The sequence below is a fragment of the Acinonyx jubatus genome, chromosome D2 (genome assembly GCF_027475565.1).
Source record: "Acinonyx jubatus isolate Ajub_Pintada_27869175 chromosome D2, VMU_Ajub_asm_v1.0, whole genome shotgun sequence".
NCBI classification, from domain to species: Eukaryota; Metazoa; Chordata; class Mammalia; order Carnivora; family Felidae; genus Acinonyx; species Acinonyx jubatus.
This window is the reverse complement of record NC_069393.1, coordinates 2,069,210-2,093,486: the sequence shown is the minus strand read 5'-3', so window position 1 is coordinate 2,093,486 and position 24,277 is coordinate 2,069,210. Positions and strand designations below refer to the sequence as shown.

The 24,277-nt window shown below is 50.0% G+C and overlaps 1 protein-coding gene across 1 annotated transcript; it reads left to right on the top strand.

The window, feature by feature from the left end:
• The first annotated feature begins 4,024 nt into the window (after positions 1–4,024).
• FAM89A (family with sequence similarity 89 member A) lies at positions 4,025–23,814 on the top strand. The gene is made up of 2 exons (XM_027046886.2): positions 4,025–4,371; positions 23,317–23,814. Exons 1-2 carry the CDS (start codon positions 4,087–4,089, stop codon positions 23,578–23,580), a joined length of 549 nt encoding a protein of 182 aa, XP_026902687.1. The 5' UTR covers positions 4,025–4,086; the 3' UTR covers positions 23,581–23,814.
• Positions 23,815–24,277: the final 463 nt, after the last annotated feature.

The window sequence follows — 24,277 nt, the reverse complement described above, 5'->3', positions numbered from 1 at the left end:
GAAGAGGGGCTCAAACCCACGAACCGGGAGACTGGAGCCGAAATTGGACACTAAACCGACTGAGCCACTCAGGTGCCATTCTGCCTCCCTCACTGTCTTCTTCAGAGCACAAGTCAGGTTGCTACCTGAATCTGTGTCTCCCAAATTGCAACCCTAATTGCTCAAACGAATGTCCGCGTGCTTTAATTTTCATCGAAGAGTCTAGAATTAAATACATGTGCTAAAGTTTTGGCCAAATACATTGCACAACTGGTCTCAAAGTATTCTAATTTTAGGTTCTGCCACAAAGGGACAAGAAGGTACACTTCTCAATGGCTGGCAGAATTTAAGGTCATTAAATTCTCAAAAAAGAAAGCTCAGGGATGCCTGGGTAGCTCAGTCGGTTAAGCGACCCACTCTTGATTTTGGCTCAAGTCATGATCTCATGGTTCATGGGTTCAAGCCCTGAGTCAGACTCCACACTGACAATATGGAGCCTGCTTGGGATTCTCTCTCTCTCTCTCTCTCTCTCTCTCTGTCTACCCCTCTTGCATGCTCTCTCTCTGTCTCTCTCAAAATAATTAAATAAACTTAAAAAAAAAAATCTCAATCAGACTTAATGTGCTTTTCAGCTTCCTTCTATTCTATCCACAACCTAAGTTATTCAGGTTTTAGAATTATGAAGAAAAGCACAGAAAGATTCTGTGACGTTCCAGAAAGCACATGCCAAGTGGGTAGGAATTCAGGGTGGGAATGAAGAAGTGGTTGGATTAGAGGAAGGACAGAATGCAGGGAAGAGACTGCCTCTTGGTGAATGGTGTCAGATGTCAGTGACTTTGAGGTCTGTGTTGCAAGGCCCAGGTCCCAGACCTTGACCTACAAAATCGAAGAAGAGGTGTGGGTTACTGAATAAAGCACTAGATTAAAAGTCTGCGTTCCCCGACCTCCAGGAACTTGTGAATAACAAAACAAAAACAAAAACAAACAGATATGAAAAAAAGGTTGATTTAGCTGAATAGGAGATGGCCGGGCCTCATTCTGGCTTCACGTCAGAATACCAGTGTTTCAGAATTGAATAAAAGCAAAAAAACCAAAAAACAAACAAACCAAAAAACCAAATAACCCCATACAGTCAGCCTTGAACAACACAGGTTTGAACTTCACGAGTCCACTCAGATGCAGATTTTTTTTTCTAGAACTACAGTACAGTACTATAAATGTATTTTCTCTTCTTTGTGATTTTCATGACATTTTCTTTTCTCTAGCTTTATTGTAAGACTACAGTATAGAACACATAAACATACAAAATATGTGTTCAGTGACTGTTTATGTTATTGGCATGGCCTCCAGTCAATAGTAGACTAGTAGTAATTAAGTTTTGGAGGAATCAAAAGTTATACACAGATTTTTGCCGTGGTTGGCGCGCCTAACCCCCATGTTGTTCAAGGGTTAACTGTATTTTCAGAAGTTATTTATTACTTCATTCCTGAACTTTAAAAGGTACCTCATATTGGCGGAATATGCAGGCACTGACTGACATTTTCCAGGGTGTTAAAACATTGGGTGGGCTCTTGCATAATTACGTTTTGGGTTTATACAAATAAAGTCTTAGCATCATAGACATTCTATAGAAATTTCTGTTCACGCTGGGATGTTATTTCTGATGTAAGGGGGGCCTATTTCAATATGTTCACCTCACTGAGCATATGCCAGAACACAGAGCCTGCCTTTAAAACTGGGGGGTTGGCATCATCCGAGCTGCCCCTATGACCTGGTGACGAACTACTGGGGGTGATGGTGGGGGGTCCGGAGCTGATGGCCAAGAAAGAATTCTTGAAGATGTCTTTGGTGCAAAAAGGTGATTTTATTAAGGCATGGGGACAGGACCCGTGGGCAGAAAGAGCTGCACTGGAGTTGTGAAGAGTGGCTCCTTATATACTATGGGGCTGGGGGAGGTAAAATCAAAAAGGAAGTTTCCAAAGAGATTTTCATATGCTAAAGACTCACAGATTACCGGTGGCCTAGCTATTGTCAAGCTAAGGTTGTTTTCCCCTCTAGCAAAGCCTTATTAACATTAAGACAGTAGAGAGAAATGTTAGGCTCTGTATTTGCCTCAAGTATTTGTCAATGGGCTGCAGGTTGCAAGGAAATTGGACTTTACCTGTTTTTTTCTTCTTGCCTTTGTTCCCAATATCACTATGGAAGGGAAGAGGATGTTGGGGCTCCAGGAAACTGAGTCTGGAGGCTTCTGGAGATTAGGCTATTGATAGATAAGATTGCCTTTTTCTCGTAATTTACTAAGATATTTGTAAACTGATAGAGACTCACATCCTGTATGACTGTGATCTCTATCAGTTAACCATCTGTTTTCTTTCCTTTCCTTTGTCCTCGGGCAGCCAGGAGTGCCTGAGGAATACAACTTACCCCTCTGCTAGGCCCTGTAGGACAGATAGCAATGCGACACATGAAATTAAAGGAATTCATGCCAGGGTGTGACCCAAGATCAAAACGTTTCCCACCCTCTCCTCTCCCTTAGTCCCCCCACACCAGTAATTTGTAACTTTCCCAAAGAGGCCCTCTGTTTAAACAGGCTAATGAATGAATACCTGAAATCCGGAAATGTGACTAGGTAATCAGTGGAAGGTGAGGCACAGTGAGGAGATGGAAAATTCTGGGCAGTGGGTGGGGTGGGAAGCCTTCCTGATGCTCTCAAATCACACTGCCTGCCCTGAGGCTTCTTAGGGTCACTATCAACCTGTGGCAAGGGTCCAGCAGAGAACATCTGCCAATGTTAAACACACTGATCACGGGGCGCACTCTACAGGGTGGCAGATTAAAGGGGAAAAGACCTCCCAAAATGCAGGCCTCTTTTACGTTGGGTGTCTGAAGCACTCAGAACACTTTATAATTATGTTCCTATTGGGTATTTAGAACAATTAAATCTCTTTGATAATTAAAACCAATACTCAGCGGGCATTAAATTTATCCGCTCTATATGCACTGCATTGGCTTTTAGTCCGTGGAGGGGCTGTTGTCTGCTAATCGGTCCTTACTTCCTTACCTTTCTATTTCTAATCTGGTTATAACTGTCATTTTCATTCTGCCTAGAAAGGATACAGCTTGTTTCTCTCTCCCTTTTCTCTCCCAGAGGTGTGAGTCGTGTTTCTTTTCGCCTCAGAGCTGACGGATAGTTTCTGAGATTTAAGTTTTCCCTACTTTTGTCAACATTTCCATCGAGAATTACTCTTGTGTTCACGGCCAGGCCGAAAGGCGTGTTTGTTTGCGGTTTGAAGTTCCAAAAGTGGACCTAGAGCTCTTCTTGGCTGCTGTCCGTAGGGCTGGACATTGTCACTGACTGAGGCCAGCGTGCCCTGGAGGGAATAAGCGACTCGCTCAGGTCTGGGTGTCCCAACCCTCCAGGCAGCGAGCTGGACTTAAAAGGAGGTCCCGATTCAGGCCTGGGGGAGGGGCAGGGGTCCTGTGGCCAGAGCCCCGCCTCCCCCACCTCATTTGGCCGGGACTCTTGTCTGTAGGGCCCTGGCCTCTGGGGACGAAGACCGCGGGCGGGGGGTCCTCCAGCACTGCCTGACCTTCTCTCCGAGCGGGAGCCTTTGTCCCCCACCCCCTCACGAGCCGTCCGTCGGGTTGCATCTGACGTGGGGGCTCCCTCGGTAATTACAAGCAGCTTTGGCGGCCGGTGGGAAGGCCACCTCGCCAATGGAGCCGTCCCCCAGGCAGGTGAGGGGGGAGTCCAGGGAGGGGCCTGAGGTGAGGCGGGGCGCGGGGCGGTGCTCGGGAGTGGGGGCGGGGCGAGAAGTAAGGGGGCAAAGTTGGAAGTGAGCAGGGACGCGGGGGCGGACACAGGCGTAGGGGGCCTGGGGGCAAATGGGCGGGGCTGGGGGGGTGAGCCGGGCAGGGGCGGGGGCCGCCAGGGGGGTTCCGGGCGTGAGGCGGGGAGGCGGGGCGGGGGCGGGGGCGGAGGCGGAGGCCGGGAGGCGGGGAGGGGAAGTGGGTGGGGCGCCACTGGGAAGGGGGCGGGCCCGAGGAGGCTTGGGGCCCGGGCGGCTGCGGCGGCGGCGGGACAGGCGCGTGGCCGGGTGCAGCGCGATGAGTGGGGCCGGAGCCGCTCCGGGGGCGGCGGGCGCGGTCCGGGGGCTGCGGGTGGACGGACTGCCCCCGCTGCCCAAGAGCCTGAGCGGGCTGCTGCACTCGGCGTCGGGCGGCGGCGCGTCGGGGGGCTGGCGACACCTGGAGCGTCTGTACGCGCAGAAGTCGCGCATCCAGGACGAGCTGAGCCGCGGGGGCGCGGGCGGCGGCGGGGCCCGGGCCGCGGGGCTGCCCGCCAAGCCTCCCAACCTGGACGCCGCGTTGGCCCTGCTCCGCAAGGAGATGGTAAGGGGGGCTCCGCGGGTCGGGGCGAGGAGGGGGTGTCCCCGTCCGGGCTCGCCGTCCCGGGAAAGTTCGCCGGGACCCGCGCTCTGCTCCGGAAGTCCGCGCGCCCACCCGCCCCTTTCTGGCTCTTTTGCTCCTGGAGCCGGCGCCGAGTGAGGGACCCTGTCCTCTCTGCCCACGGTGCAACCCTCACCCGGGGAGGGTCCCCACTCAAAAGGCAGTTTTCGGAGCCCGGGCGACCCAGGTCCGGCCCCAGCTGGCTCGGAAACGGGAGGCGCGTTGTGGGGTTCGCTCGTGGCCTCTGGGCGGACGCGGCGCGCCGCGGTCACCCCTCTCCCGAGTGAAACAGACCTCCGGGGTCAGTGAAGGGCTTTCACTTCGGCTGCGGGGTGAAGGGCTGTGTGCGACTGTGTTTTGCTGCCTGGGAGAGGACAGTTTTTTCCGCGCGAGTGTAGACAGCAGATTGGAACAGCCCTCGCCCCCCTCCCCCGCTCCCCAGGCGGCGCGTGCAGAATCCGATTACTTCGGGATGGCTCCAGCCTCGGATGGCTCCAGCCTCAGATGGCTGTGAAGGCGAGCGCTCGGCCCATCCCCTCTCAGTGTGGTGGAACCGAATCCCCCAACCCACTTCCCCGTCTGGGTGAAGCCCGTGTGGGTTCTTCGGGTCGTGTCTGGGCGCCAGACAATGGGGCTTAGCTTTTTTTCAGTCCTTTGGAAGTACATTTGGTGATGTGGACCGGGACACAGGATTTCAGGTGACGCCAAAACAGGGCAAGGGCTGGGATTTAGGTGACCTCGAGCCTTTCTCCAGCTTTCTTCAACAGGCTTAGGCTAGGCCAGCGGAGAACAAACTTCCCTCCTTTCTAACTTCCCGCTGGGCCCTGATCACCTACCCCTGGCCACCGGGCTTTCATCTTGGAATCGGCCCCTTCCTTTCACTTAGTGCAGGTTCTTATCCTCTTTTAAGTACAGGTAGAAACTTTATTAAGGAAATCTAATACATGAAAGCTGCTTTTTTCCTAAGACTCAACTTGCCAAAAAACTTATCACAGAAATCCTTTGTAGATGCATCTAGTACGTTAAGATACTGTTTAGAAACAACTTATGCCTTTCTTTTTTTCTTTCTTCTTTTTTTTTTTTTTCAGGAGCATATCCATTCTGAAAAGTGAGACTTAATTAAATCTGGAAAAGCAGCCTTGTTTTTTAATCAATTAGATATTGTCTTCCCACTCTGGCTGGCACTGAAATTGTGATTTCCAGTTCTCTCTGAATAGATTTTCTAAGCTTCTTACAGAATGACTCAAATTCCAAGACAACCATTTTTGATTTATTAATAAACATTAATTGAAACCAGCATTGCACAGCTAGTGAGCTGCATTTTAAGTAGATAAATCTACACCTAGGATGTTTACAGTCGGGATTTAGATGTGGCACAAATATGGGGGTGAAATGGGAGTACTCATCCCGGGTTAAGTTCGACACTGGAACAGACAGGAAAACCTCAGGGCCACTCCTTTTCTGAAGCTCTGGTTCATAAACACACTCTAGTGGCTTGGGAGTCGATGTGCTATTCCCAGAAGTATTTTTCCAGGTCCCTCCTGGTGCAGCTGGAGAACAGCCACAACCTTATAATTATGCCTTGGACCAGAGCTCTAAGTATTTGAAATGCAAGGAAAAATAAACTGCTATCTTTGGTCAGTCTGATATTTAGCTGAGATAAAGATAAGATATGGCTACAGGCCTTGACAAGTTCTTTCACGGAATGCCCCAAGGTCTTTAAAAGTACTCTAGGTGTTTGGCCTTTTTTTTTTTTTTTTGAATGTTTATTTATTTTTGAGAGAGAGAGAGAGACAGTGTGAGCGGGGAAGGGGCAGAGTGAAAGGGAGACACAGAATCCGAAGCAGGCTCAGGCTCCCGGCTGTCAGCACAGAGCCTGACGCGGGGCTCGAACCCATGAACTGTGAGATCATGACCTGAGCTGGAGGCTGAAGCTTAACCAGCTGAGCCACCCAGGTGCCCCTCTGGGTGTTTGGGCTTTAAGGATTTACTAGCCTGGGGCAGTGGGGTCCAAGTAGTAACTTAAACGGAGTTCATTCCTGAATTATCTGGAATAATTTGTGTTGATCTATTCCATTGGAAGGCCCCGAGGTCAAATCTGTGTCGAGGGATGTACTAGAAGTCCTGGCAGAATGTGATTAATCCCTTTTTGAAAAAGTCCTGTGCAGTCACAGATTCATGTGATTAATCCTTTCTTTTTTTTCTTTTTCGAAAGTCCTGTGCAAGCCAGTGGTGGTGGTGTCGAAAGGCCTCTCTGATAATCAACAAGGGAATAGCCCAGATTGTACCTTAAAGAGGGAGCGGGCACTGGGAAGGTGGGTTCCAGAGAGCCTCAATAGCGTGGGAAGGGTTGAAGTGGAAGACTGGCACAGAATCGGACTTTGAGGAATTAATTTGATAGCAGGGTGCAGAGGAAGCAGGAAGTCGGGGGTGCTAGAGGTGTGCTTGGAGAAGGTGAGATCCTCCAGCGGGGTGGAGGCCAGTGACCGGGAAACAAGAAGCAAATGGGAGACACTTCTCTGAAGCAGAAAATGCAGGAGTTGCCAGTTAACTATTAGAGTCTGGGAGGAGACGTTAAGCTTTTTCCTTCCTTCTTTCCTTCCTTCCTTCTTTCCTTCCTCCCTCCCTCCCTCCCTCCTTCCTTCTTCCTTCCTTCCTTCTTCCCTCCCTCCTTCTTTCCCTCCCTCCTTCTTTCCCTCCTTCCTTCCTTCCTTCCTTCCTTCCCTCCTTCCTTCCTTCCTTCTTCCCTCCCTCCTTCTTTCCTTCCTTCCTTCCTTCCTTCCTTCCTTCCTTCCTTCCTCTCCCTCCTCCTTCCTTCTTCCCTCCCTCCTTCCTTCCTAACTTCTTCCTTCCTTCCTTCCTTCCTCCTTCCTTCCTTCCTTCCTCCTCCTTCCTTCCCTCCTTCCTTCCTTCCTTCCTCCTTCCTTCCTAACTCTTCCTTCCTTCCTTCCCTCCTTCCTTCCTTCCTTCCTTCCTTCCTCCTTCCTTCCTTCCTTCCCTCCTTCCTTCCTTCCTTCCTCCTCCCTTCCCTCCCTCCTTCCTTCCTTCCTTCCTTCCTTCCTTCCTTCCTTCTTCCTTCTTTCCTTCCTTCCCTCCTTCCTTCCTTCCCTCCTTCCTTCCTTCCCTCCTTCCTTCCTTCCTTCCTTCCTTCCTTCCCTCCTTCCTTCCTTCCTCCTTCCTTCCTTCCTTCCCTCCTTCCTTCCTTCCTTCTTCCCTCCCTCCTTCCTTCCTTCTTCCCTCCCTCCTTCCTTCGTACTTCCTCCTTCCTTCTTCTTCCTTCCTTCCTTCTTCCTTCCTCCTTCCTTCCTTCCTTCCTTCCCTCCCTCCCTCCCTCCTTCCTTCCCTCCCTCTTCCTTCCTTCCCTCCTTCCTTCCTTCCTTCTTCCTTCCTTTCTTCCTTCCTTCCTTCCTTCCCTCCTTCCTTCTTCCCTCCCTCCTTCTTTCCTTCCTTCCTTCCTTCCTTCCTTCCTTCCTTCCTTCCTTCCTTCTTCCCTCCCTCCTTCCTTCCTTCTTCCCTCCCTCCTTCCTTCCTAACTCCTTCCTTCCTTCCTTCCTTCCTTCCCTCCTTCCTTCCTTCCCTCCTTCCTTCCTTCCTTCCTTCCTTCCCTCCTTCCTTCCTTCCCTCCTTCCTTCCTTCCCTCCTTCCTTCCTTCCTTCTTCCCTCCCTCCTTCCTTCCTTCTTCCCTCCCTCCTTCCTTCCTTCTTCCCTCCCTCCTTCCTTCCTAACTTCTTCCTTCCTTCCTTCCTTCCTTCCTTCCTTCCCTCCCTCCTTCCTTCCTTCCCTCCTTCCTTCCTTCCCTCCTTCCTTCCTTCCCTCCTTCCTTCCTTCCTTCCTTCCTCCCTCCCTCCCTCCCTCCCTCCCTCCTTCCTTCCTTTCTTCCTTCCTTCCTTCCTAACTTCCTCCTTCCTTTCTTCTTCCTTCCTTCCTTCTTCCTTTCTCCTTCCTTCCTTCCTTCCTTCCTCCCTATCTCCCTCCCTCCCTTCCTGTATGCTTTCCTGTTTCTGCTTTTGGTTAGTTTGTGCATGTTTTGCCTTTTAGATTCCACATGTAAGTGCAATCATATGGTATTTGTCGTTCTGTGTCTGACTTACTTCACTTCGCATAATCCTCTCTAAGGTCCATCCTATTTCCATATATTTTAAAAAATCACTCAGAATTTAATTCCCCTAAGATCACAGATTCAACCAGATGTGTCCCAAAGCTTTGTTTTAACCCTTGCATTGTACTGCTCTCAGGCACAGGCACTCCCACCGATGTAATGTTTGTCATTACATCAGTGGAGGAGTATGTTACACATTTAAAAATGAGAAGCTGGAGGCTGGAAAAGAGGCTTGGACCTGGTGATAAGACAGTGAGGGGTGGGGGGGATGGGTCCGGGGCAGTCTGGTCTCTGAGGGCAGGGGAGCTGTGTGGACTTGGTGGTTCCCTGCTCCGCATGGTGCCCGCTGTACCGCCTGAGTTAGCACTTCCTGTTCTAGGAACCTTCCTCGGTGAAGCTTTGTCCTGCTGCTGTGGTCCCCACCCTGCCCCGGGGCGGGTGGGGGGAGTGGGGCCATTTGGGATGTGGGGAGGGTCACACATAATACTGCGCTCTATAGCTTACCTGCTCTATAGACTGGAAAAAGTCCTTTAAGACAAGAAGCTGAGTTAGTTTTTTTGTTTTTTTTGTTTTTTTTTAAACATCAGAGGATCTTTTAAAATCACATTCAACAGATGTTCGTTGGGTGTGTGTTAGGTGTAAAATGCTATGGAGGTCCAAGGAAACTCTCTAGCCATTTCAGGAGCGTTATACCATCTGGGAGATGTGGTCATCTTTACGCAATAGGCGTGCTGCCGCGTAGATCACCTCTCAAGTTTCATGCCTGGGCTCTCCGTGTGAGTGATAGTAACTCGGTCTGAACCAGCTCTTGCTGAAGAAAACTCTCGAAGGGCTGGATATATACAGAGACAGACTGGAACCAGGGCCGATGGGGCATCCGGGAAGCCCACCGTATTCTCCTCCCCCCCCCCCCCCCCCCCCCCCGCATCATTTTATTTTTTTCCCACGTTTTGGACCGTGGCTGTTAACAGGGTCCACACTCAGTTTCGGCCATGCTTCTTAGTTCCAGTTGGTAAATACTGTGTGGAAGGATGCCAGCGGGCCCAGCTTGGGTGGTCTGGCCAGCGTGGGCCAGCCAGTAGTGACTGAGGACAGGATCGCATTTTACTAAGATAGTGTGACCATGTGGATGGGGTGGGGGTGGGGTGGGGGTGCTGGAGTTCCCCCCCAAAGAAAGGCCAGTTAGCAGAAATAGAGCAGGGGGCTGCTGGACAAACTATGTATCCCAGACCTCTTTCTACATAAAAATACTTTGCCCTGCAGGGCCCCCCCAGTTTAATAGACTCTTACCTGCTAAGCGGATAAAGCCATATTTGCTCACTGGATCTGGGTTGGCTTTTCAAATCCTTGTGTGTGGCTGCAGGACACCCTGGACTCTCAGTGTCAGCCGGGACCCCCGACACACACTTCCCTTGATGTTTGTACACAGACCACCCATCCAGCGGCTCCGTGACATTAGCTCATCAAGTTTGAACACCCCAGAGAGTCACACGAAAGTGTGGACAGCAGATTCTCAGATATGGGGGCAGGACATCTTTGAGGGGCTGCCGTCCTAGGGATTCTTGGGGTCCACCTCTTACACCATCAGGGGCAGGTTCTAGCAGCTTTGACTTGGAACCTCTTTTTTTTTCATGTTCCTAACCCCCCCCCGCCCAAAACTGTCAAATAGCTATTTTGGTCACCAGCCTGGGTGTGAGTGGGAAGTCATCCACACAGAACCTTTGAGTGCCTGGGCTGTGGTGGTTTAGGCGAAGAATTTAATCTGATTCAATAAAGCTAGATTTCTGAGACCAGCAATGCTTCCAATGCTTCTCTTCCCTGCGTTTTAGTTGAGAGAACAAGTACATGTCCAATGAGTTTGTTCAGTGAACTGTATTCCAGGAGACGTGCGTTAGCTTGAATAGCCCGCATTCCCGTGGATTTCAGCTCTTATCCTGCACGTAAAGCCGGTGTGTTAGGGGATTTTAGTCTTTAAAAGGGTTTATGGTTGGGGCGCCTGGGTGGCTCAGTCAGTTAAGCGTCCGACTTCGGTTCAGGTCACGATCTCACACTCCGTGGGTTCGAGCCCCGCGTCGGGCTCTGTGCTGACAGCTCAGAGCCTGGAGCCTGTTTCAGATTCTGTGTCTCCCTCTCTCTCTGACCCTCCCCCGTTCATGCTCTGTCTCTCCCTGTCTCAAAAATAAATAAACGTTAAAAAAAAATTTTTTTAAATAAAATAAAATTAAAAAAAAAAAAGGGTTTATGGTAAAGGTCCAGTCCCAAGTCAGGCCTGTGAAATGCCATCTGGAATAACAGCATTAGCCTCCGGTTATGCATTAGCATTCTTGATTGATGTTGATCACAGGAGAGTGGCATGTCTGGTGACCTTTAATACCGTCTTTGTGTATTGTGTTCCCCGAAAAATGGACCACCAGCCCCAGAATCCTCTGGGCTGCTTGCTAAAATGCTAATTCCCGGGCCTCTTCCTATACCAGCAGTATCAGACTAGGAGAAGACAGAATCTGCATTTTGAACAAGCTGTTTAAGAATTGGGTAGCTCCTGGGGCACCTGGGTGGTGCAGTCAGTTACATCCTACCTGTGATTTCGGCTCAGGTCATGATCTCACGGTTGATGGGATTGAGCCCTGAGTCAGGCTCCGTGCTGACAGCGTGGAGCCTGCTTGGGATTCTCTCTCTTTCTCTCCCTCTCTCTCTCTCTCTCTCTGCCCCTCCCCTGCTCCCGTGCTCTCTCACTCTCTCAAAATAAATAAACTTAAAAAAATATATTAAAAAAAAGAAAGATTTGGGAAGCTCCTGAACCAGGCATCAAGAGCTCCACTTCTGTTATTAGATTATGTGGTATACTTGAAGCAAGCATTTTGCTATTTTCAGCTAGAGATCCCTTATGGGGAAAATGAGAATTAAATGCCATATAGGCTCCTTTTGGCTATAACAATATAATTCTTTCCCCCTCCTGCCTATATGGGTCTTGATGGTGCCTGCAGAAGTTTACTGTGTCATAAAATAGTGTAGGCACAAGTGCAGGACCTGCCTATTGCCATGTGCTTGGTGTCCCTGAGGACACCACGTGGTATCTGTAAATTCTACAAAGAAAAGGAAGAGCAGCACAAGGTTGTTGTTCTTGGACCGTGTTCATCAAAAATTAAGCTGTCTAGGGGCGCCTGGGCGGCTCAGTCGGCTAAACGTTGGACTTCAGCTCAGGTCATGATCTCGCAGTTGGGAGGTCGAGCCCCGCGTCGGGCTCTGTGCTGACAGCTCGCGGAGCCTGGAGCCTGCTTCCGATTCTGTGTCTCCCTCTCGCTCTCTGCCTCTTCCTGCCCCAACCCCGCCACACACGCGTGCTCTCTCTCTCAAAAAATGAATAAACATTAAAAAAAAATTTTTTTTTTAAATTAGGCTGTTTAGGCTGTAATTACTCTGTATAGTTCTTGTCCCCACCCCAGGATCCACCCAATAAAAGCACAACTAGAAAGGTGTATATGTATCATAGTTTGTGGGGTTGGGGCTGGTACAGCAGGGGCGGGCTGTGGGCTCACTGGTCTGGTTTCATTCGCTTTTGAGGTTATCTCTAAGTGAGGTTACACTTCTGGTCCCAAGATGTGACAGTATAGAGATTGAAAGATATTTTTTTCATACCACGTTAACTTTTATGTATTACCTGCCCCCCCACCCCCAACCTGTAGAGATCAGAAATGGATATCTTGCCGGGAGCACAGCCCTTCTGCTTTTCCCCCACTTCCAGTTAAAGGCATTCTGGGAATGCGAAAGTGCCCCAGTTGTTGGCACTTTGGGCACCTGGTCACATGCAGAGGGCCTCGAGCCACCAAGTGCTGGAGCATTTCTGTGTCGCTCTGGGCCAGCGTGTCTGTAGATCTTGGAGGCTGCACGGCCAAGGAGGTTCAGGGAGGGAGTTCAGGGAGGGCTCAAAGAGAGGACATTGGCCCTTGTGCATGCACTTCCCGCCCACCAAGCAGCATTTGGAGGCTTTGCGGCCTTGCTCCTGGAATGCCCACCTGAACTCCACGGAGACTTCAGACCTCGGCTTGAAAAGCTGCATTTTTCACGATCCCGTGTGTGAAACCCTACAGGCGGACACAGACTGCACGAACAGGAAACCAGCCGTGAGACTGGCTGGGTCAGATATTTGCCCCCCAATTACCCAGTGTCTTTCTCCAGAGCCCCGACCTTCTATTCATCTCATTCATTGCCCACGGGCTCCAGATGTTTCCAGGTGATTAGTAGGCAGGGCTCATAGAGGTTGTTCTTTTCTTTCCTGTTGCTCGTTCCCTCATAGACCCTTAACCCAGAGATGTACGTCCTCCTCCAGGAGCTTTAGAGAAGAAAAACCCTTAGGCCTCCTTATGGTTCTACTGAAATTCATTCAGGCATGTGGCCTTTTCTGTTTTTGAGTGCTTTCTGCTCACTTCCCTGATTGGCCCTAAGAGCCATGCACTGGCCTGATTTTATACAGTCTCGTCTGCAAGGATTCTGGCAGGAAGCACTGCCCTTGACCTGAGAAGGAGGGGTGGGGAGGGAGAGCCTCTGTCCTCTGACCAATGCTCTCCAGGGGAGAGGCAGCCTCTGGGGGACCCCAGGCCTGTCGCAGCCTAGAGAGGCTGGACTGAGGATTACCGAAATACATTTGAAAGAGGATGTTTGGTATGTTCTTAGGTTGTTGACTGCACTTAGAGTTAGAGATAAAATAGCCAAGGTCATTGCAGTTAAAGAGAAATGGCAAGGTGTTTAACAACTCTCATAACCACAGATAGGCGAAGTAAAACAATAAGGTGTCATGTTTTATCTAAAAGACCAGCAGAGGGACACCTGGGTGGCTCAGTTGGTTGAGCGTCCAACTCTTGATTTCATTTCAGGTCGTGATCCCAAGGTCATGGGATCGAGCCCCATGTTACCATGTTAGGTTATGCACTGAGAGTGGAGCCTGCTTAAGAGTCTCTGTCTCCCTCTGCCCCTCTAACCTGCTTGTGCTCTCTCTGTCTCAAAAAAAAAAAAAAAGACTAGCAGAGATTGAAAAAAATGATTATAGTCATGGTGAGGATTTGGAGATATAAACACCATAAAAACCGAATCTCTTTTGCTTTTTATGTCAGTTGTCTGAAAAACTCTGGCTACTGACATGAGGCTTTCTATATATTGTCCAAGAACTTGGTTTTGATTTTAGCTTCAGATTTGCTCCCCAAACTGCATCTACGCTTGCAGAGGGGGAGTTCCAGTTAACTGGATATCATTCAAGAAAATGACAACACAAACCAACCTTCAGATGCATGTTGAGTTCCAGTGTGTTGTCAGGGGCCCTTGGATCATGTTTTTTCCTCCAGTCCACCTGATTTCAACATCAGTTGTGTCCATGTTTCACTCATTATCTTGGGCAGTGGCCTTTTTTTAGGCTTTGGATACAAACCCTTGAGGAATGGTCTCCTGTTTGCAGGCCCAGGACTGGGGAGGGATTGGAAGGAAAGCGTCCTTTTCCTTTCTCAACCCCTTCTGCAATTTCATTTTTATAAATTTTTCTTACAGTAATAGTCACACAGTGGGTAATGGTACTTGTACTCAGATGTGTCTTGCAGTGATATAGAATGGTGATCGAAACTCACTGAAAAGCGTGTGATAACTATATGAACCTAGATGTTCACAGTACGAAAAAGTAAGTTGCACAGACGTGTGTATACGTGATATCTAGCTAAACAGCTTGCATAAACATGGTGTCTCGAGGGATACATACTAAACTGCTAAAAGTGGGTATCTTTAAAACAGTTCTTTTTTTTTTTTAATTTTTTTAACATTTTATTTATTTTTGAGAGACATAGAGACAGAGCACGAGCAGAGGAGGAGCAGGGAGTGAGAGGGAGACACAGAATCGGAAGCAGGCTCCAGGCTCTGAGCCGTCAGCACAGAGCCCGATGCGGGGCTTGAACTCACGAACTGTGAGATCATGACCTGAGCTGACGTCAGATGCTTAACTGAATGAGCCACCCAGGCGCCCCCTATAACTGCTCTTAAAGTGTGGGCTGGGGGACGTTCAGGGGTCCCTAGATCCTTTTCAGTGTCCATAATTATGTGGTTGTCATATTGATAAGTGAGTTGTTTTAAAATATTACCTAAGGAGGGGACACTTGGGTGGCTTAGTCGGTTAAGTATTGACTCCATCCCAGCAGAGGTCTTGGTCTCAGGGTCATGAGTTTAAGGCCCGGGCTGGGTGTGGAGCCTATTTAAAAAAAAAAAAAAAAGAAAAAATTACCTAGGGAAATGTATCAACATTTGGAAGGTCTGCATAATTCAGTGAGTCAATTTTTCACAGTTTTCATAGCACTAATGCTTTGCTGTTACAAAATCACACCTGGTTAAAAGATCCATTCAAAGTGCAAGACTGATGGTTTTAATGTAACAGTATAAAAAGTCCATTGGCATAGCCAACTGAAGGGTAGTGTCCAAGAAGAAAACCCACTGTTTTCTAAAAGGCTATTACATGTCTGTGTGAGGCCAGATTTTCTTCATTTACTTCAACCAAAGCAACGTGTCACAAAGGATCAAATGCAGAAGGAGATAAGCCAGGCATTAAAAAGATGTACAAAGTGGTGGCGTTCATAAAAACGTTATGTTGGGGCGCCTGGGGGGCTCAGTCGGTTGAGCGTCCGACTTTGGCTCAGGTCATGCCCTTGCGGTCCGTGGGTTCGAGCCCCGCATCTGGCTCTGTGCTGACAGCTCGAAGCCTGGAGCCTGCTTCGGATTCTGTGTCTCCCACTCTGTCCCTCCCCCACTCATGCTCTGTCTCTCTCTCTCTCTCTCTCTCTGTCAAAAGTAAATAAACATTAAAAAAAAGTTATGTTAACATGTAATGGGTATATTATTTATGTTTAAATGGATCAATATGAAAACTCAGTCTCAATTCCTAATAAGGTAAATGTTGACAGGTATAATACACATAAATAACAGCTCTTAGGGGCCCTCAATAGTTAGAGGTCCCAAGACCAAAACATCTGGAGACAGCTGCTTTAGAACATGGGATGAGGGAATTATGGTTCACATAATTATGAACCATTGACGTTTTAATATGACTAGAACGTTTTATTTTTATAATGGGGAAAAAGTAAAAGAATGTGCAAAGCCATCACTTCATTGGTACCAATATTAGTTTAGGTTCGAGGGAAGCCAGTGTGGCCTGGAAGAGGTTGCAGAATGGGCTCCGTCAGTGTGGACGCCTTTAGCTGTGAGCAGTAAACACACTGAAACCACCTTACGTGGTAGAGAGGGCGTATGGGCGAGTAGAGAGCTGCAGGAACTGTGGGTGTGGCTTAATCTGGGGTGCAGCCACGCAGCCTGGTCTGTTTTCTGTCTCTGAATCACCCCGACTCTTCAGAGTGTAGTTCTCAGCCCGGTGAGCCTAGGGCACGCACAGGAGACGAAGGAGACCAAGTAACCCAAATGCTTTTCCACCCAGGAGAGGACAGTGCCACGTAGGGGCCACATGATGGACTGGAAGCTTGCTTAGTGAGCACAGAATTACGGGCCACCGGGGAGTTTAGAAGTCCTTCAGGAGCCGGGCGCCTGGGTGGCTCAGTCGGTTCAGCGTCTGACTTTGGCTCAGGTCATGATCTCACGGTTCGTGGGTTCGAGCCCTGCGTCGGGCTTGTGTGCCGACAGCTCGGAGCCTGGAGCCTGCTTCCTATTCTGTCTCTGTGCCCCTCCCCTACTCGCTCTCTGTCTCTCAAATATAAAAAATAAAACAAAAAAAGTCCTTCAGGGGGATCTCAGTCCAGCCTGAGCTGCCAAGTTAATAGCCCCTTCTCCTACTGGATCAACACCAAAGAAGTCTTTCTCTTCGGTTTTCCTTTGCAAAAGGGTATGCAGGTCAGCGTCCTTCGGTCACCGCGTCCTTTTTTCAAAAATCAGGTTACGATCCATCAGGTCACTGCTTTATTGCATTCCAGCCACGCAGATACCCACTGGACACCTGGATCAGACTTGGGGGCATTTCCCAGGTCTTCTGTAAAATAAATTCGTTCACAAGCCATCCGTGTGTGCTTAGTCATTCATTCCGTTTTTGAAAGGTAACTTTGAAAATGGTCTCATTGTAAGTTAATACATATTCATAGTAGAAAATCCAGAAAGTTCAGAAAAGCCAAATACAAGTCACCTGTGATGTTAGCAGCTTGCTCCCTATCGCAGCTGACACGGCGACACCTCTTTGCCCGGGTCAGCTGTGTGGGCAGTACGGGCTGGTGGTCAAAGCGCCGACCTTGGAGTCCTAAACACGGGTGCCGCTCCCTGCCCTCCTACCGTATGCCCTCAATCAAGAGCCTTCATCTTTCTGGGCCCCAATTTCCTCATCATAACAGAATCGGCACCTACCACACAGAACAAGAAGGAGATTATTTATTTGTGCACCACCGAGATTTTCTTCTCTCCGGTCAATCCCTAGAAGGGAACAGTTAGCTGGTTAAAAGTTGTGTGCTATTTTAAGGCTTTTGTTGCTGTTACCAGTCAGACTGCCGCGCAGGTTTCACAGGCATGCAGCCCTGTGTGGTGTTGCCTACATGATATGCTTTTTTATTGTTACTAGTTTTTTTTTAACGTTTATAATTTTTGAGAGAGCGTGAGAGCACCTGCAAGCAGGGGAGGGACAGCGAGAAAGGGAGACAGAGAATCGTAGCAGGCTCCGGGCTCTGAGTTGTCAGCACCTACCCGACGCTGGGCTCGAACCCACGAACCGTGAGAGCATGAGCCAAAGCCAGACGCTTACCTGAGCCACCCAGGCACCCGTTAATTCTTAGGTTTTAAAATTGAGAGCATCGTGCTCGTTGAGAAAAAAATTAAGCAGTGCAGAAGGCTATAAATTCCCAGTCCCACTTTCTAGAGGTTAAGTTCTGCTAACAGACCTTTTCTCTTCCGGTCAGAAGCTTGCACATGTGTGCTTATGCATATAAAGTGAATTTCTACCGTGTACTGTTTGGTAACCTGAGCTTTTGTGCTCAGCAGCACACGTGGGTCACTGTTGTGGGTCACTTGTACCCAGCTGCTCACCCTTTGAAATGACTGTCTAGTTTTTATTGTATGACTTTACCCTACTTTTTAAAACCAAGTCCCTACCACTTTATGTTTCAATGTGAATTTTCATCCAACAAACCTTTTTTTGCATCTGTCCCCGTATTTCACAACCCCCCGTCCCCACCTATATTATAGCTCATGGTTCTTTAGTTTCACTTGGAATCTGTGCAACCCTGCCCATCTGTGAAACCCTGCCCATCTTAGGTTGAGGAATGCGGTGGGGAGATAATGGTCTGGTGTGACAGTGGGGGGGTCATTTCAGAGCTGGTCCCAGTATGATTTACTGAACTAACCCATCCCCCGACGTTGACCTGCTTCTCCCCAACCCCACGCACAGAGCCCGGCTGAGGCTATGGAGCAAACACAAATAAAACCGATTCTTTTTGTCTCTGTTGTGTTTCCTACTTATTGCTGGATTTGGGAAGAAGTTGCTTTTGTTTACGTACTGGTGAGTCACCCCAGCTTGTAGTTTCTTAAAACTATTTTTCTTAACTACCACTTATTTCTAAAAAAAAAAAATACCCTAAAGTTTTTTGTGATGCTTTGTTTTCAGTCATCAAAAGCTTCCTTTTAAAAAGTTCCTTTCATCTTCCGAGCCTTGTATCCGAATGGTCACGTACCTGCTGGAATTGTGTGAAAGTTGGGAACAACACTCTGACCCGCGGCACCTTCCAAAGGTAGAAACTTAGCACCCCGAAACCCGGCTGGGAACCAGTACCCTGTCCGATGTGACGTGTATTCATGTGGCCAGTCTGTTGGGCGTCTTTGAGACCATTTCGAGGGTGATTCAGGATTGTTGGGCCCCATTGTTGGAGATGTGGGTTGCTGAGCCACTTGTGCGTTGCAGCAGGGGTGGGGGGTGGTGGGGAGCTCTGTTCAGGGGAAAAGAGAAGAACATGACCAGGAAGTTAAGCAGGAAGCCCAGACAGAGAGAGGAAGGAATGGCATTAGCAGTTTAAAGCAATGGAAGCTAGCTGATTGTTCTTAATTGTCTTGAAGGTCTAGAATAAGGGCTACAGATTACACGGTCTTAGAATATTCTGTAGTTTTCTTCATTTATCTGAAGTTTTGCAATCTCCTTTCACAAAAGAGCTGTATTTTCTGAATCCAGCCATGAATTAGATCAACTGGCCTTCAGGGACCTGTGGGAACAGATCACTAAGGTGACAGGCTTCCCCTGCTTGTAGTATGGGGAGGGGGGTGGGTATTGGGCTTGCTGAGGGCTTGCCCCCACCCCAGTCCTTTTTTCTGGAAGGACAGGTTCCTGTTCGTGGGTGATTTAATCACGTTCTGAAACCACTGTGCAGTTGAGTTCTCTTGCATGGTCCCTCTCTCCCCTTCCATATTCTCAGACACCCATCCCTTCCCCCTAGTCTTCAGGGTTGAGAGTTTGATTTCTGGAGCTGTCCTGAGTCTTTCTCCCTGATGCAGACAGTAGCTGGGTCACTGCATGTGGGCTTGTCCTACATTAGAAGAAAGCAGACCCATGTGCTTACTGGCAGCACAAGGCAGGCAGAGAACATGGGGGGAACTGGGGAGCACCGGTGCCTCAGCCAAGGTCCAAAGAGCGGAGGAGAAGCTGGCGTTGGGCCGGGCAAGCAAAGAGGCTTTAACACAGTGGGGACAGGTCTGGGACAGTCTGGGGAAGAAGGGACCTCCGGCCAACCGTTGCATGAGGTGCAGGTAGGAGAGCGCAGATTCAGACCAGATTATAGAACGCTGCCTAGGGATTTTCAGTTTGCCTCTAGAAAATGTAAGTTAAAGTGTTGAATCAGCCACCTCCAAGGGAGAGGCGCCCGGCCGGGAAACTGACTTGCTCATGTAGCTACTTCCCTCCTGCCCGCCGAGTTCATTTGGAGGATGGCTGGTAACTCAGAGGAGTTTGGTCTGGTGCCTGCAGAAGGCACTGAGAAACCGGGGTGTGTATAGGCATGTGCGTGCACGTGTGTGTGCTTAAATCCCTGTTAACTTAGTCTAAGCACTTGGCGTCTGTTCAGCAGGGTAATAGGTGTGTGCAGGACGGAGCTGTATTCCTAGGCGGGTCCGACCCTCCGTTTCTAGGCCAGCGTTCCACCCGATGACAGGGCAACTTGGTGCGTCATTCCAGCTGCTGCCGCCCAGAAAGGTCCAGGACATGATCCTGACTCGGGGCCTGGAAGACCTTGGACAGGGCACCTGAAGAGAAAAGCCTGGGACCACAGGTCTTTGAGTTGTGCGGAGTCAGAGGAAGTTAGAGCCTCAGAAACCCGGTTAGCGGTTGTTAGGGCTATAGAGCCCCGTGTTCCCCTGTGCCCCCCTGGGCCCACGCCCACCCTGCCCAGAAGAGGAAGGCCAGGCCTGGTCTGGTACTGCTCCTTCTGGTTTTTCCTCATTCATTTCCAGGGTGGGAAACAGTTTTGGGATTGCCCAGCCCTACTGGTATTAGAGTGACTCGGTAGAAATCGCTTCAGGATTCCAGATGAATCTTCTCTATGACTTTTTTATTTTTATTTTTTTTTTTTATAATTCCAGGCTAGTTAACATCCAGGGTTGTATTAGTTTATGACTTTTTTAAAAACGTTGGTTTAGGGGCGCCTGGGTGGCTCAGTCGGTTAAGCGTCCGACTTCAGCTCAGGTCACGATCTCACGGTCCGTGAGTTCGAGCCCCGCGTCGGGCTCTGGGCTGATGGCTCAGAGCCCGGAGCCTGCTTCCGATTCTGTGTCTCCCTCTCTCTCTGCCCCTCCCCCGTTCATGCTCTGTCTCTCTCTGTCTCAAAAATAAAAAATAAACGCTAAAAAAAATTTAAAAAAAAATGTTGGTTTATTTTTGAGAGAGACGGAGTGTGAGCGGGGGAGGGGCAGAGAGAAAGAGAGAGACAGAATCCAAAGCAGGCTGCGGGCTCCAGGCTGCAAGCTGTCGGCACAGAGCCCGACGGGCTTGAACCCACAAACCATGAGATCGTGACCTGAGCTGAAGTCAGATGCCCAACTGACTGAGCCACCCAGGCGCCCCTAGTTTATGACTTTTTAAGCAAATACTACTAAGACTCTAAGAGGGTGTGGCTTTCTTTATTAGAGTTTCCATTCCTTGTATTAAATCCTAGCGCAGACAGTAGGTATGTGTGAACTTGCCAAGTCAGAGTCTTGCAGTTCGGTTACTGTATTCAGACCCGGACACTATGGAGGAGCCCCGGGAAAAAAGGAGCGAGTCCCTGGGGAAGGGACTAGTTGGTTAACGGACCAGGACATCATTGCGAATAGTTGAAAGACCCGAAGCTACTGGCTGGAGAAAACAAATCGTTTTTTTCAGGTGGCAGACCGAAAATTACCTTCAAGTATTTAAAAGGTGGTTAAGAGAAATGAGATTTGTGTGCGTTGCATGATGGTCACACCTAGCATCAGGGGACCTAGAACCTAAAGGCTGGGAGATTTTGACTTGGCATGCTGAAGAATTATGGCTGTTGGAAAATGAATGAACTGGCCTGGAAGGTCCTCCTTTGGAGGGTTTGAAGTAAGACATTTGAGGTCCTTTCCTGTTCGAGAGTCTGCAGTGAGCACCCTGGTCCTCAAGAAGCAGGTTTGCTGGTTAATTTTCAGCTGGCTTGTGACTGCCCTGGCAGGTGACCATCTTCCACCAAAGATGGTCAGGTGGTTGCTGCTCCGTCTGCGGGATTGAGTTGGGGCAGGAGGAATATGGCTCCACACGGGCTGCCTGGTACGTCCTGTTCCTGCCGTTCCTTTCCAAGATGGCATTCTGCAGGCTGGCAGAGTGGAAAGAATCATGAACATAGTAACAACAGTAGCAGCTGTCACCCTTGCCGGAAGTTGAACAGGATGTCCCTGGTCTCACAGCTAGGGAGTGGCAGAGCCAGCATTTGAACCCAAGCAGGCAGGCTCCAGAACCCGTGCTCTGCTCCATGCTCTTCTGCCTGGCTGGCCTGAAAGTCAGTGCTCACAGGAGAATAAATACAAGGGGCCCAGGGAAGACAGATACTTGTGTCAAGAACACTGGCTTCGGCGCCAGAACTGGACGTCCAGATCGTCTGGGTAATTTTCCAAACGCAAAGGTCGGGAGCCCGCTTTTCCTCATGACGACATGTGCACAAGCTAATCAGGAACAAGAGTGTTGGTGTCCGACGCTAGGATGTGGCCCGGTGGCCTGGGCGTCTTTTGGCTTACCCACGACTTACCTAGTCAGGTTGGACTTCTGACAGTGGATGCCATCCAGCCACCTCTGCCCTCTCAGACCCTCTCTCCTGAAGTCTTCCCTGAACGTCTTGGCAAAATATGCTAAGTCAAGGTGCCTTGGTCCCATTTCTGTGGTCTACTCAGCTAGAGCAGGGAGATAGCCAGTGTTTCCTCGGCAGTTTAGCGTGGTTGGAGGGTGTGAAGAAAAATCTGGGACTTAACACCCAGTCTTAGTCATGAGATGAATGCTGCTTTCTGGACCCCAGCTTCCCTTGTGTGAAAGTCGGACCATCTTCTATGGCGGGTCTCGTCGCTGGGTAATTAGGCTGGAGACCTTGTCTTTCTCGGTTTTCTGCGTGCACATTCCCATGCCTCTTCGGTGCTTTAGCCCTTGCTTGCACAGGAGACATTTGATGACTGTTTATTAAAATGGATGGGTAGCTCATTGAAGCCCTCCCGGTAGCCCCATGAGAGAAATGATTATTCCCTTTTGTCATCAGCCAAGGCTTAGAGCTGATGCATGGCTTGCAAAAGGGCCAAGAAGCAGGAGGCAGGTCTCCTAGCTAGCATCTATGTAGAGTTTCTCCCCTTACGACTCGCAGGGAGGTCTACAGCTCAGCAGCTCTGTCACCAGCGGCCCCACACCCGCTGGACCCGAGGCCGCACCGATAACAATCACCGCAGGTGATTCCCATGCAGTGGCGTCGGATGCACTGGGCTGGGCTGCATTTCCAACTGGATTAACCCTTCTGTCTTTGGGACTGATGGAAACACTCCATTTCCCGGGCTGACTTGTGCTCTTTCCCTTGGGACAAGGCCGTGGGAAGAAGGGAACTTGAAGGTGAACACATAGGTGACTTTCAACTGTTCCTTGATTCGCCACCAGTGGTGAAAGTGGTTCCCAGGAGAATCCGTGGAGACCCCCAGGTCTCACTAGACTTACTCAGTCGCCTGCTCTGGGGAGTGATCCCACAACCATCTTTGGGTAAGACTGACCTTGTCCGAAGAGAGGGAGTCGGAACACTTCTCTTGTGGGCCCGGAGGCTGAGCCGGTCAGAGGGTGGGTGCTCCAGGGCGCAGTGTGTGACACTGACAGGCAAACCGCTGTCACTGGCAAGGGGACTCTTGTCCCAGAGAGTTGAGAATGATTTTGGTATCAGGGAGGGCACACGCGGGTCCCCTCTGAATCTGATCATGAGGAAAGGACACACTTGTATCTTGGCGTCCAAAGGGAAACCAGTTGGGGCCACCAGAAGGCGTAGCACTGTTCCTTCCCAGGGCACGCCCGGGTGCCAGGGTGAATTCCACAGGCTGGGGCCCGCCGCCCCGACGGTGCGATCCTGCCCTGACACACTGAGTAACGTCTGAGGTGTGGGCATCCCACAATTAAGGCTTTCTCCAAATTGGAAAATCCAAAGCATCCGAGTGATGCCCTGCGTCGTCCACGGTACGGAAAGAATGTGCTGGCACGAGCAGATTGCTGGCTGAGCGTTCGACTAAAACTCCAGTGCTGACTTCTTGTTTTTCCCTCCCCCCCCCCACCCCCCGCTCCCCTCAAGGTTGGCCTCCGCCAGCTGGACATGTCCTTGCTCTGCCAACTCTACAGCCTGTACGAGTCCATTCAGGAATATAAGGGAGCGTGCCAGGCAGCCTCCAGCCCGGACTGCACCTACGGCCTGGAGAATGGCTTCTTCGAGGAGGAGGAGGACTATTTCCAGGAGCAGAACGCCCTCCACGATGGGAGGGAGCGGGGCCCTCCACGGGACCTGCCGCTGCCCGTCTCCCCGCTCTCCAGCAGCGACTGGATTCTCGAATCCATCTAGAAAGGGCTCTCCGCCGAGAGGCCACTGCTGCTCTCGGACCACCAGCATTTATTTGCCTCTCCTCTTGAAGAAAGCTCCTCTCCTCCATCATGGGCGATCGTCGGGCACCAGCGGCCGGTGCTGTCAGTTTAATCTGGAGGACACACGCGGCGGGGTGTTCTGGTGGCCGGAGTTTGTGTCTGGGCGATCCAGAGGTGCCCAGCCACATCCTCGGCTCCGTGGTACTCAGGCACACCTGCCTCCATCCTTTCCCCCGGGGGACACCTTTCGGGGCGTTTTGCGCAAGGCGACTTTTACTGGTTCGTTACTTCCTTACGGGTGGTGGGCGATTTGCACCCTCTGTGTTGTAGGAACTGCGTCCAGTTTGCAACGCAGGGAAACTAGCATTTCGCGGCTCCCCTGCCTCTATGCATTCGGCAGCCTTTCTCGTTTCTGTCTTGTGAGCGTTTAAGGCCCTGGGTTGGGCTTTATTTCTCTGTAAGTCGCACTGCTAGCTGCCCAGGTGACTCAGTGGAAGCTTTTTACCAAAAAAGTAAACATTTCAGGTCCTACCCATCGACTGCATTCTCTTCACCTGTCGAAACAACTCCTATCGTTCTTTGTCTACTCTATGGAGGAGGGAGGGAGCTAATACGGAGATGTGTGAACATGGGAAGCTGGGGCAAGCTCGTGTTTTGTGTCATTCACTGAAAGGTGG

Bases quoted from the DNA above. Each gene is read 5' to 3' on its own strand.
- FAM89A (XM_027046886.2), top strand. From the start codon at position 4,087: ATGAGTGGGGCCGGAGCCGCTCCGGGGGCGGCGGGCGCGGTCCGGGGG. The intron at 4,372-23,316 runs GTAAGGGGGGCT...GCTCCCCTCAAG, and splicing joins CCCTGCTCCGCAAGGAGATG to GTTGGCCTCCGCCAGCTGGA.